Source organism: Tinamus guttatus, unplaced genomic scaffold (assembly GCF_059628265.1).
Source record: "Tinamus guttatus ecotype Peru unplaced genomic scaffold, ASM5962826v1 Tinamus_guttatus_pri_ptg000288l, whole genome shotgun sequence".
NCBI lineage: Eukaryota > Metazoa > Chordata > Aves > Tinamiformes > Tinamidae > Tinamus > Tinamus guttatus.
In genome coordinates, this window is record NW_028288822.1 from 4,257,296 (window position 1) to 4,269,914 (window position 12,619).

Sequence of the window (12,619 nt, forward strand, 5' to 3'; positions counted from 1 at the left end):
TTTCACATGGCAAGTCTCTTTAGACATGATTTGCTTGGGGAGCTAGTAAAATTTTCTATACTACTTGAAAACTTTGTTTTATAGCAGAAGGTGATAGGGTTAAGAAAACTTTCTGAAGAAAAGGTTCTGAAAGAGAAGCTAGCAACAGTTTTGCTCTACTGTATCAGCTTTGAAAGATCAGACCCTTTTCCAGGTTGACTTATAGCTTTGTAATCCCCATATGTACTTGGGACTTAACATCATTGAGATTCCTCTTCACATCCGACACCACTGGAAATGAAATGTCAGAACTTACTTGTCAGAGCTTCTGAAGCTCTGACAAGCTTCATGTTGTTGAAGATAATCTGACCTTTTTCCTTTGTGCAGGTTTCATGTGACCCTCTAGGTCTAGGTTATTTGAAATTAGTTTATCCTGTTAAGACAGAAGACTTTTCAGTGCAGGTAACAAAAGCTTCCTCAATTAAATGGGAACCCCAGAACAAAAACAGCAGCTGAAGACCAGTGAGTAGGTATTTTTAACTCTGAATAGTAAGTAGGACAGGTAGCTTTGCATGCTTTACAGTCCTGATTCCTGGATTGTCCAGGATCCAGTAGGAAGTGATACCTTGAACTCATTGCTGTATACCCACTCCATTAAGTGCAAGCCTAAGCCAAATTCCTTCATTTTCCAGGTGTTAAAGCAAAACACGTTTCAAAGCATCCTTGTTGACACTTTCATTTGGGAGAGGACCAAGAGACTTTGATATCATAGTTTGGAGTCTTACAAACGTAGTAAACATGTTTTTTGGACTAGCTATCTGCAGGTTGATGTCTAGGCTTTGCATGGATTCTCTGGGATAGCTGCCTCTCTCGGAGCTCCTTGCCATGTCCAGATGTCTTGCCAGAGAGTTTTATACCGCTCTGGAGGTCAGTGCCTGTAAGCTGGACTTTGCAGTGCTTAACTGAAGGTGCATAAATCCTGCCTTAGATAAAGCATTCTTTATGGAGTGTGTCCTGGGCCCGGCTGCAGTTAGTAGTAAAGTGGCTAAAATTGAATTGTTTCCCAAGACTTCCTCATGTAGGCGAACATTTTTGTTAGGATAGAACTGTCAGAGCCAAAGCCAGCAAAGGCTTTGTCTGTAGAGTTTTTACTAATTTGAGTGAATGTACTGATTTACATTTTTCTGTTTTTTATTTTATGTTTTAAAAATACTTTTCCTATTTCTGTAGCTAAGTTATTTATTGCCCCTTTGTGATTTTAGTAAGGAGGTAATTCTGAGAGAGAGGAACAACGATTTGGAAAACTGACAATTGTAAATGCCTTTTGTTCAAATAGTAATCAGAATTCTTGATTAATATATGCAAGTTTGAAGGGAGACTGGTATGCTGAAGATTTAGTTCAAATGCTACAATTAGTTTTCAGATAAATTAGGAACTGAGTCTGTTCTTCAGAATGGTAATGACAGAATAAAAAAAAAGTCTAAGCAATAGTAAATAGGGAAGGGAAACAGAAGGAAAACAAAATTCATATCTACTTAATTAGCTGGCATTTGCCAACAAAAACTGCACCCAAGTAGAAGATTACTTTATCTATTGCTAGGTATGATCTGTAACTCAAAATAGATGCTTAAAAGGTATCTGTCCTTCTGTGTGTGCATTTTGCTTTACAGACTGCATACTGCTCTCCTGAAATGGTGATTTTCTCCTCTTACACTCTGGCCAAAGTTAACCACAGCAACAACAGTAAATTAAACATAGGAAGACTATGCAAACTCTAGCATTAAGACTTCAGGGATGTTACTCTGTTACCTTGGAAACGTGACAGACTCAGAACACACTGTTGTTTAGTAGGTTCAGGATGAAGAGTTTCTATTTTTGCTTTTGAAACTTTCCTGCATACTTTTGTATTTGCTGGTGCATACAGAATTCTGAATGTAACAATGTGGAAGCATGTAATTTTATATAATTCTTTTTCTCTCTTTTTTAAGTTGAGTAGGAAACTGATTTTGATTTTTAGAATAGTGCCAAACAAATGTTACACCAAATTACATCTAGGTTCTAACATAGCAGGCTCTAGCAGTGTCCCGTAGGAAAATAAGAGGGACTAAGCCTTCTTTTCCAGAATGTCCCAACATCATTTCTTTGGGCTTACACCTCTGTTCCATGCCCAGTCTTAATAAAAGAGAATAGGAAGGAGAGTGACTGTGTAGTAAGGAAGATGTTTACATGGAAAATGTTTTGAGCATTTGGAGGTCCCAGAGTCTTCTTGAAGCATCCAGGTATCATAGCAGTGAAAGTATTTGTGGAAGGGAGACTCGGGATGTGAACATTCTCCCTGATGTACATGGACATTCCTGCCCGATATGGTGTTTTTAAAGTTACAGCTAGTTTTGTTGCTGATCTTTAAAAGTAAGCTTCTATATTATGTGGGAATGACCCTTCATTTGAAAAGGACACTAAGGACATTGCAAATCTTCTTACTTCAGAGAAGAGGATATCCTGTGTTACGTTTTGTTCATGTTAAAGAGTGTGTGTGTGTGTGTATATATATATATATATATATATATGTAAAATTATCTTCTTGCTGTGTACTCCTGTGGTAGAGGCAAGTGGGTAGCTACAGCTGTGCATGCAGCAAGAGCCTTTCAGTGCTCCCAGTTGTTTCTGATATCAGTGGAAATAAATGAATTTGCCTTAGAGGTGTGATTACAAATAAACGTTTTTCAAGGAGGCCCAAATGTAGGCAAAACTATTTACAACACTCTTAAACCAGTTGATCTTTTTTCCTAATTAAAGTTTATCTTAAGTTTTCTTAAAGTTTCTTTAGTTGTGCTTAAATATAAGCAAGAGTGCTTCTGTTGTAAAAAGACATGCAAACGTGGCTTGTCACTTGCTTTAAAGAGGTTCAGTCATGCCTCGTAACAGAAGAGAAATAACTCTGTGTGTTTAGGAGGAGAAAACACTCCATTCATCAGACCATTTATTCATGCTTTACATTTTAAGTCAGTAATTACTTTTCTCTCAAATCTTGAAGATAAATACATGTGCTTGCACATGGAAAAATATATATTTGGCCTCTTAAGCTGACAATAGCCCCTACAGGCCAAAACAATCCTGAAATCCCAACCTAGTTTTTGGGTTTCCTCATGCTACAGAAGTATGAAAAACCTTGCTGATGTTCTCCTGCTGCAGCATTTTATCTGGGAGAAGTGTTGCCTCAGAAATCACATTGCTACACTCACATTTATTTAAGAACTTTAATGTTTATTCCCCAAATCTTGAGCCGCACATTTTGCGAGCGCTATTTGCAGTGTTGCTTGATTAGTTATCGTAAGGATATTCTAGAGCATGTCAGAAATGGTAACATCTGTGTTTGTGTTGAGAGGTCTTAAGCCTTTTAAAACAGAATTGTTCTGCTGGTGTATCCATTATATCTGAATATCAGTAGGCTCATACATATGTATATCTGTATATCAGTAGGCTGTGTCTATATTTAAAATTGTGATGTTGAATTTGGTATTTAGCAACCTTGAGAAATAGTGAGGATTTACTAATGTTGATGTAGCCGTTCAGCACATGCGAAAGACTGGGACTGTCAAGGAGAAGTCAATAGCGCTAGTAATTTGAGCCCAAAATCTGCTTTGCTGTTTTGAAAATACTTTAGTACTCTCCTACCATAGTCTGCAAAAAATAAAAATGAGCCTAAACAAGACATCTTTTCTAATTCCTATTATGTCTGTAAAAATATGATGTGAAATATCTCTTATTTCATTCTGTGCTAAAGGAATGTCAAGCCAGACAGAGGAAAATACTAGAATGCCATCTCACTGAAAATCAGACTTCTAGTTTTATTGTGAAACTCCTTTGACCATTAAAGCTAATCTATCTCCTTTGCAATTATTACTTACCATGTTTGTAGAGAGGCTTCTTAAAAGCTGCCTTTCTTATTTTTCTATGGTTTTACAGTTAGTATGATAGTAGTGCCAAAAATGCCAGACAAGGACTGCAGTGATGGACCGTTTGTGGTACTGATGTGTGGGAAGTGGAGCTGTGCATTAACACAGGCATGAAGCTGACTCCTCATGTGATTTAACATGTGCTTATCACACATAAGAGTGCTAACAGGAGAGGTGTGGGTAATATGGAGATTTGGCTCTCTGATTCCATCCCTTATATTTGCTGCTGCACCAGTCCCCCTTTTTGCTGGGATGGACTGAACTGAGATGGGTCCTGTTTGAGATCTGATTGTTTTAAAGTGCTCACATTTTGGAAGCCTGTTGTTCCACACAGTTTGTTGACTATCCAGTTTCATGCTCCTGCTTATATCCTCGCTTAATCCTGGCTGCTGACCTTCACTTGAGATACAGCATTTCCGTACAGCCAAATAACAAGCAGCACTTCAAAGCTGGGAAGTTCTGGAGGGCTGGAGAGAGCAGTCTTGTCAACATTGCTGTTCCCTGCCTGCAATCCATGACAGGACTACGTGTACTGCCTCTCTTGAGCATGGATAGTAAACTTTTTTTTTTTTTTTGTCCTCTTTCAGTTGCGTGGTATGGTAGTTTTAAAGAATAAGCTTTCCTGGCTTTTAAAAGCCGGTTCTTACTTTGCTAATAGGAAGGGTAGCTTTTCTATGCCAAAGTTGTATTGTTATTTCATGCATTTCCCCCATCCTTGAGCTTTTAAAAATCTTTCCCATTTTGAATAGAGTAGTCTGTATTTATACTTTTCACACTGCTACTCTCAGAGTAATATTTGCAACCAGCTGAATAAAAAGAGAGTGCTGTCTGGATAAAGATTGTGCAGAAAGGTTGAGGTGAATTCACAGATATCAGTAAGTGTCTGTTTATTTCAGTACACACTGGATCTTGTCCCCTGTGCAATGTTGACTTGAGAGTCACCAGCCATGCACAGTAGTTTCTGCACTGAGCATTTGAGCAGGAAGGTTTCAATGGGCTTCTTTATCCTGTGGTCTGTGGAGATCAGGTTTGAGACAAGAGATGCTGCATGATGTGGTTGATGCTTCAGGTGTGCAACAGTAAGGAAAGCAAAGAAGAAAAGAGATGAAAAAGCAGTGGTTACAGAGAGGATTTGAACCTGCTGTGAACCTTGCAGTGGAGATAGTACAGATCTGGGGTTTGAGTTATATCAGCTGAGGAGACTGATAGTGTTTAATATATAAAAACTTAGAATAGGCAAAGTCATTTCTGACTTCAGAGGGAAAGCTTTCTGATAAAAGTCTGTAGGGAGATCTCAAAGATTACTTGACATTTTAATGAAAATCAGTAAAGCAGCTCAAAACCCAGGGATTATTTGTAGACTGGTTAATCTTTCCCAAAAGTGTATCATGATGTAATAAAAGAAAAAAAAAGAAAAAAAGAAAAAAAAAAAAAACGCAGCAGTACTAGGAGAAAGACTGTTGCGTGGAGAGAAACAAAACCCTATAGCATGAATCCAAAACCCATAAATTTTACATTTCAGTCTCCTCTTTGATTATCCTGAGAATTTTTTCCTCCTCTATTTACTGTAATAGTTAAACGTAAGATTTGGATAAAGCAGTGGTACTACACTCAATCAGCTATTTTCCTCTGATCATCAGAAAGTGTATGGTTTGTCTTAAAATTCTCCATATAACTATTTTAATAAAGAAACTTGCTTGACAGTGTTAATTATTAAGTTCTAGAAATGCTACTCATTGAGCTGGCAAACTGCACAGTTTGTTGATGGGAATTGCTGTTTGGATTGAATAGCTGGTAGTTTTATGTCTGTTTTCTGATACTGAAAGGTACAAATACAATGTTTAATATTTACTATACATCCGAACTAGAGAATGTTTTGTATTGCTACGTATAGTTTTAAGCAACTGTCATAGCTGAAATCATCAAAAGACAGGTTTACCAGCCTGAGATTCTGAGGTTCTTTGTAGCTCCCCAAACCTATGAGATTTAATCTCCTTTGGAAACCAATGGCCAGCATCTAAAAATGGCTGCTAGGTAGTATCTTAATCTTAGATCTTCTCAATCTGGGTGTTTGGTTGGATATGTTGCCATAATCATTTCTCTCCTCATATAATCTGCCGGCAGCTTGCCATGTGTAGTGTGCAACGTTACCTTGTGTGGACTGTTCCCAGGTGGCTTGCTATGGTACCAATCCTCACAAATACAGAGACCAACTGGTGGCAAACTGCCCCTCTTGGAGGGACAAGAAGGGGTATGAGGGACAGGCACTGATCTCCTTGAAAATGGTGCTCATTGGAAGTGCTTTCCCCTTGGACGCAGGCAGACTTGGAAAGCTGTGTGGGCCACGTTTCGGTGTGATAGTGCTCCTGTCATTTGAATCCTGGAGTGTTGAAGGCACCAGAATGGCGATGGAGTGTATAACAAAGGGCAAAAATGTGGTCCCTACTGCTGACCCGCTGCTGCACTGCTAGAGCATATGGTGAGAAGCAGCTAGGGATCTGCCTTGGCCATGGCACACAGGGAAAGCAAATGCCCAGAGAGCCCATGCAGAGCTGCAGCCTGCAGCACAAATATGAAGTGTGTCTCTGCATTATGGTCTATACATGCAAGCCAGCAATGCAGACAGATAGTGTGCGGGGTTTACTGCTTTGCTGCATGATAAATGCATGATAAATGGCTCGTTTTCTTTGGCATTTGTGTATGTCTCTTTCTCTAGACAAGAGGCTCTTCCTCTTCTTGGATCTACCATTACAATACATTTCCTGAGCTGTGCCATGATGATCTAGAGCTCTATCACAGCCTTATTTCTACACTTAATAATTGTTTCCAGATGTGGCCCCGATCCTGCAATGTGAATAAGGTGATACTTCGCTCGCATCGCAGGGAACCCTCAGGAGTGGGTCAGATCTTTACTTTAATAGCACACTTAGTGATTCAGCTTTCTGAGACATTAAAGCATAGGTTACAGTTCTTTTGGTAAATGATATGGAAGTGTTTCATTTTGGAGCTGTGCCACCAATATCTAAACAATAGCTTTTTGATATTTTACTGAATCCTAAAAGATGTTCTCACTGAAATATGTGCAAAATAAAACTCTTGGGTTCCCTGCTATATTTGGACTAATAGTGGGATAAGTTATGGTTTATAGGATCAGCTTTCAGTACTTGTACTACAGTGAGGCCCCGAGCTTCCAGAGAAGGGAAAGTTTATGCAAGTGTGTCAGAGCATTTCCCACCTCCGGCCCAATCCCCATTTGCTTTAACGAAAGACTGCAATGTCCTGCCTCCAAGCAGAACTGATTCTTCCAGTTGGTGTAGTAGGACCCCTTACATGTGTCCAGTCCAGTTCAGATTTTGCCTATCATGTATTTATTTTAAGCATTGTTTTTGCAAGAGTTCGTATTTTGATAGTGCTGTAAGATCACCAAACAGTATCTAAGAGTCTGTTTTTGTGAGATTCTGCCTCTCTCCTGTTTTGGCTTTCCAAATAGAAAAGGGTTGTGAAGAGATAAGAATGAAGAGATGTATAAGGACATAACACCCAAGCATAGCTAATGCTATATATAATTTAATAGATATATAACTTGAGTCAGTTTGTATTACTAGAGATTTAAGGAAAGAGATGAAAGAATGCTCAGGCATTCTACTGCCTACCTAATAGGCAGAAAGGCAAAAGTAAAAGAATGTTGCACTGGTTTTCAGAAAGAAAAGGAATCGCTAAGATTTTTGGATTTTTTTCTTATTCCACCACTTCTCTGGGAGTTTGCTACTCAGTACGATGGGGAGCGTAAGCAAATCTTTTCTGTCTTCTGGTATACAGTGACATCTACAGAGAGTAGAGCACATGAAACAAGACTTTCTTACTTAGCAGCATTGCTTTTGGCTTTGGGTGGTGGCGCTGTTTCTTTTTATGTATTCACTTTATTTTTTTTTATGCATGTGCATTATTTAATTTTTTAAGTTCCCATAGAGATGGAAATTCTATTGCATATGCTTCTTGGTTGCATTTTCCTTTGAAGGTTTTACAAGTTTTTTAGGAATCAGAACAACCTGCTGCAGTCATTTGATTTCATTGGTATTTCATCCTTTATTTCTCTGTGTTAGACAATGCAGAATCCAACCTAGTAAAAGTTTAGAGAACACTGCCTGCGGATACTGCTGTTTTTTTTAAGCCTTGAGCACATGACTTAACTTTATGCACTGTACATACTCTGACTGACTTGAAGACAACCGTTTGATACACAGAGGTAAACATGTACATAAATCTTTGCAGCCTTTGTTTACTGGGGCTCTAAACCTGCATATTCAAAAGGAACTTCCCATTGACTGTTTTGGTTTGTTTTTAAAAAGCTTAAAGAGGGAGGGAAAATAAATTTTCCACTCCAAATATGAAAAGAGAAGAAAAAAAAAATCTTTTTGCTGTCTCCAAAAGTTTATTTTTTAAATGCATAGTAAAAATTGTTCTTGGATGATACTAAATGTTTCAAATTTGGATTTAAAATTACTGAAACAGTGTGTATAATAACATCAGGAATAGACTTTGTTTTTCTGTACCAGTTCAGACGCTGTAATAACATTACCTGCAAACAAGATCCAGGCCTCATTAAACTAATACAAAAGAATGATAAGCAGAAAATTGCCTAGTAATGAGCAAAACCCAGAAGTTTTAAGTACTACTAAATGATCAAGGCTGATGAACAGGTTTTATAGCCTGGAGTCTCATATCTGAGAAGTGACCCTGATAGTTTACCAGCTGACATTGTTGGTTAATTTGTGTTAAACTTGACTTTCAGAGAAGAAAGGGCAAAAAGTAAAATTATACCTCAGCAGAGCAGGAGGGAACGCTTAAAACCTATGCAGTAAAATCTATTCCTATGTATAAAATCCTGGGCAAAAGCATTAAGTCCATGAGAGAGAGAAAGGAGTAAAATAAGTGTCTCCATAAAGTATAAACAAACAATAAAATGTGCTGTAACCAGCGAATGCTAAAAGGACAGGTACAATTTTCTAGTTATTCAGAGACTGTTATGGTCCAATAAAAGATAAAAGTGTATAATAGATGAAATATGTGTGTTCTATAAGAAGAGGCAGATTAAAAAAAAGAATAAATGAATATGCTAGTGGGAAGTTTTAGCATTCAGAGACTGTCAGCATTTTTCCTCTTGTGGAAATCTGTCTTGTGTTCCAAATCTGGATTTAATTTTTTATTCTTATGCTCAGAGGTGTTTAGTGGGGATGGAGAGGAGTTAAGGAAAAAAAAAAAAAAACAAATGCAGAAAACATTTGTGCTTAGTAAAGCTTCAGAGATGATCAAAAATTTCGATTTGTATAATGGTTTTAAGTATGACTTCTCATACACATGAATTATAATCACAGGAATCTTCCAAGTGCTGCACAGTTATTAGTGAAAGAGCCATCTGGGAAATGTTCTCTGTGAGCTGTGGTTCCAGCAGGGACTATAAGCAAGCAGAGTGGTCAATGTAATTAAACTGACGAGCGTTTGAGATGCTCTGTTTGTTTGCTCTATGTTCTCTCCTTCAATAAATATTAGTATTGCTTCTAAATCTTCTCCAGCTGGTAACCCTGACAACATATAAACCTTAGCAGAGCACATAACATGGCACTGTTAGCAGGGGAGATACTTAGGAGAAAATAGTAGAAGCTTTCTTAGCAAATGCTTGTTTGAGAGAGGCACGTGCAACAGATGAGCACCAGATAGACTTCCTTGGGGAAGGTACAGCCCGATAGAGCGAAATAGCTGAGGCCAGCAGCTCTCCTGGCAACTTGTAGAACCCCTTTGGAGAAGCAGCCAGCCAAGAGTGCTGAATTTCCAGAGCCTTCACAGTTCTGTAGGCTGGGCTGGCTCCTATCTGGCACTGCTGCAAAGCTAGATGAGCTCTTATTGTAGTTTTTGGTGTGAATCCTTGTTTCCTTTTGTGATAAATAGCAGAATAGGCCTGTGAAGCGCTCAGTTTAGCTCTTGTCATTCATGCTGGAAGGTGCCAATGACGTTTTGTTTCTTCTTTTCCTAAGCAAGATGCATTGTTCATTTAAGTGAAAAGAGGGTTACTGCAGTTTAGGCAAGTTCTCTTTCTAGTCTGGCTGCAACAGTTCACCTAATCCTGCTCAGGATCTGAAATAAAGCTGAAGGGGGAAAAATATTATTGTATGGCCAAATATGAATATTCTGTCTCCTACAGACTGCGTGAGACCTATGGGCTTGAGCCAACCGTACTGCAGAATTTGGGAAAATGCTGAACAGTGATCTCTTGATCCAGGTGGTGTCTGATAAGAGTTAAGTCAGAGCAGCAGCTGGCTTTATTTGGTTTCAAGTTTGCATTGCTTCTTACAACATCGTATACTTTTTTTATCTAGACACCTCTATATCTTGTAAACCATGGGGAGACTGGACCGATCCGATGCAACAGGTGCAAAGCTTATATGTGTCCCTTCATGCAGTTCATTGAAGGTGGAAGAAGATACCAGTGTGGATTTTGCAATTGTGTAAATGATGGTAAGGGTCCTTTCTCTAACCTATGATTCATAGTAATGCCATAGTAATGCTGAAGTATAGTAAAGCTAAAATGAAACTATTATCCATGAAATGACTTTCTTGACTTGCTGACTTGAAAGTAATTCAGTGTGACGCAGTAACTAGGCCTATTTTAAAATGAAAAAAAAAATAACAGCCAAGAAGATACCTATAAACATTTGTTCTGTACAAGTTTAAAAAAGAAATGTAAGAAAAAATAACAATGCTGAGTCATGAAGTCCAGTCTGATATGGTCAAAATGTTATTTAAAAACAATGTCACCGCAGGTTACAAAGTTGCTGTATTGTATGTTGCTAACTGAAAACAACTTTTGTGTAGAAACATGAATTCCTTTAAAGAAATTTAACTGTTAAAATGAGAACCAAATATTTAGAACTGTATCAGAATAGTCCTGTCCATGACTGTGGATTCAACAGTTAAATAGCCTATTAATCTTACAGTGACACGTGTTGGTTTTCACAGAAGATACCATGCCATATTTGTTCAAGTGTGCTGCATGTGACTCATAAGTGCTCTTGTGCTTTTGGCTAAGTCCCAAATCTTTGCCAGAGCTAGCCTTTCTAGCCATTTGTATCAAGTTGGATTTCCTCAGCTGGATCCCAGCAGTAAGTGCTTTCCCTAATACAGTAATCTTCTCAACTCTGAAATGTGAACCTTGACAGACTCATTCCAACTTCTTTTCTGCCTGAGGCCCAAATGCTTGTCTAAGATAACAAATTTCATAATTTGTTAGTGATTTAAACTCTTGTAAACATAAGTTTGAATACGTTACGGGCATTTTAAGTAACAGATTTTAACTGAAGTGTCAGTTTAAATCTTGCTCTGTACAGTGCCATTCATCTAAGTATGAAAGCATTTAAAGAAAAACTTTAGTAAGGCCTAAAAATATCCTATGAACTAGGTAAGTACCCCTCCCCCTTGTTTTTTTAACAGACAGCAAAAACCTAAAAAATAAATATTTTAAATGCATATTGGTCAAGGAATGAGGGGTTAAAATCCAGAGGTGACTTCCTCAGTCTGACTTTAGCCATTGGACTAGCTGCATATATGTTGTTGGTGGCAAAGCTGCTTGATTTCCTAATGGTTCCTTGGAGTTGAGTTCTGTATATTTTGTCTGCAGTTACAGAGGTATCCCAGTATGATGGACTGGGTGAGCTTGCTGTAGAGCAGGCAGGGTTGTGAACCTTGTAGCACTAATCCCGATGAAGCAATATTTTGGTTAATGTGGCCCAAGTTGCAGAAAAGTCCAGCAATTAACTCTGTTCCTCTTCAGACTTCTGAGATCTGAATTAAGTTTTGAATGGGCATATCTCCTAACAAAGTAGCTGCTGTTAGCCTATAACCTGAGAATGGCAGACTCCTGCCTGTGGAAATAACCTGTACATTCTATCTGCTTAGGTTTGAATAATGTAAAACTGGAAGAACATTGCCATTTATAGGGAAATATGGCTTGTCTTGCACATTCAAGAGGAGAGTACATTACTATGGTGTTTTAATTTTTTCCATAAACCAAATTGATCTAAAATCAATTGCTAAGCATTTACACACATCCTTTCATCAGCAAAAGAAGAGCCTTTATTAGTTCACTGCATTTATTGAAAGAATTGTTGGGTTGTTCTCCTCACCACAAAGCAAAAATCATTTTTTTACCCTCTCATTTTGATTTTTTAGTCCCTCCATTCTTCTTTCAACATCTGGACCACATTGGCCAACGGGTGGACCACTATGAAAGGCCTGAGTTATCTCTAGGATCTTATGAATATGTTGCTACCTTGGATTATTGCCGGGTGAGTATTTCCAATATGCAAAATTATAACTTTAGGTCTAAACAAACAAAGTCCTTTAAATACCAGCATTAGAACAAACACACCTGTAAGCTGAATGGCACAGTCCAGGAACATTTTAGAAAACACAGATGTACAGTGTTCAAGCTTACAATACTGCATTTTGCTCTCTCATGCCACTGATATCAGACTGTTAAGTCAGAATAACAGTGCAGCAAGGCCATGGGTCGCTGGTGTTCAGCTGGGGCATTGCTTGTGTCCTTGCAAGTGGCTGCACTGTCTAGAGGATATAGCTGAAATTCCAAAGCAATGTTAAATTTTAGCTGCATGTCTTTTGTTAATTTTGAA

General features: G+C 38.2%; 1 protein-coding gene across 1 annotated transcript in view; it reads left to right on the top strand.

Moving 5' to 3' along the window:
- The window catches only part of SEC24D (SEC24 homolog D, COPII component), a 43,719-nt gene that overhangs the window by 13,575 nt on the left and 17,525 nt on the right, over positions 1 to 12,619 (top strand). Inside the window, exons 8-9 of the mRNA XM_010225946.2 lie at positions 10,310 to 10,448; positions 12,159 to 12,274. Coding sequence (XP_010224248.2) covers positions 10,310 to 10,448; positions 12,159 to 12,274 — 255 coding nt within the window. The remainder of the gene's footprint in view (positions 1 to 10,309; positions 10,449 to 12,158; positions 12,275 to 12,619) is intronic.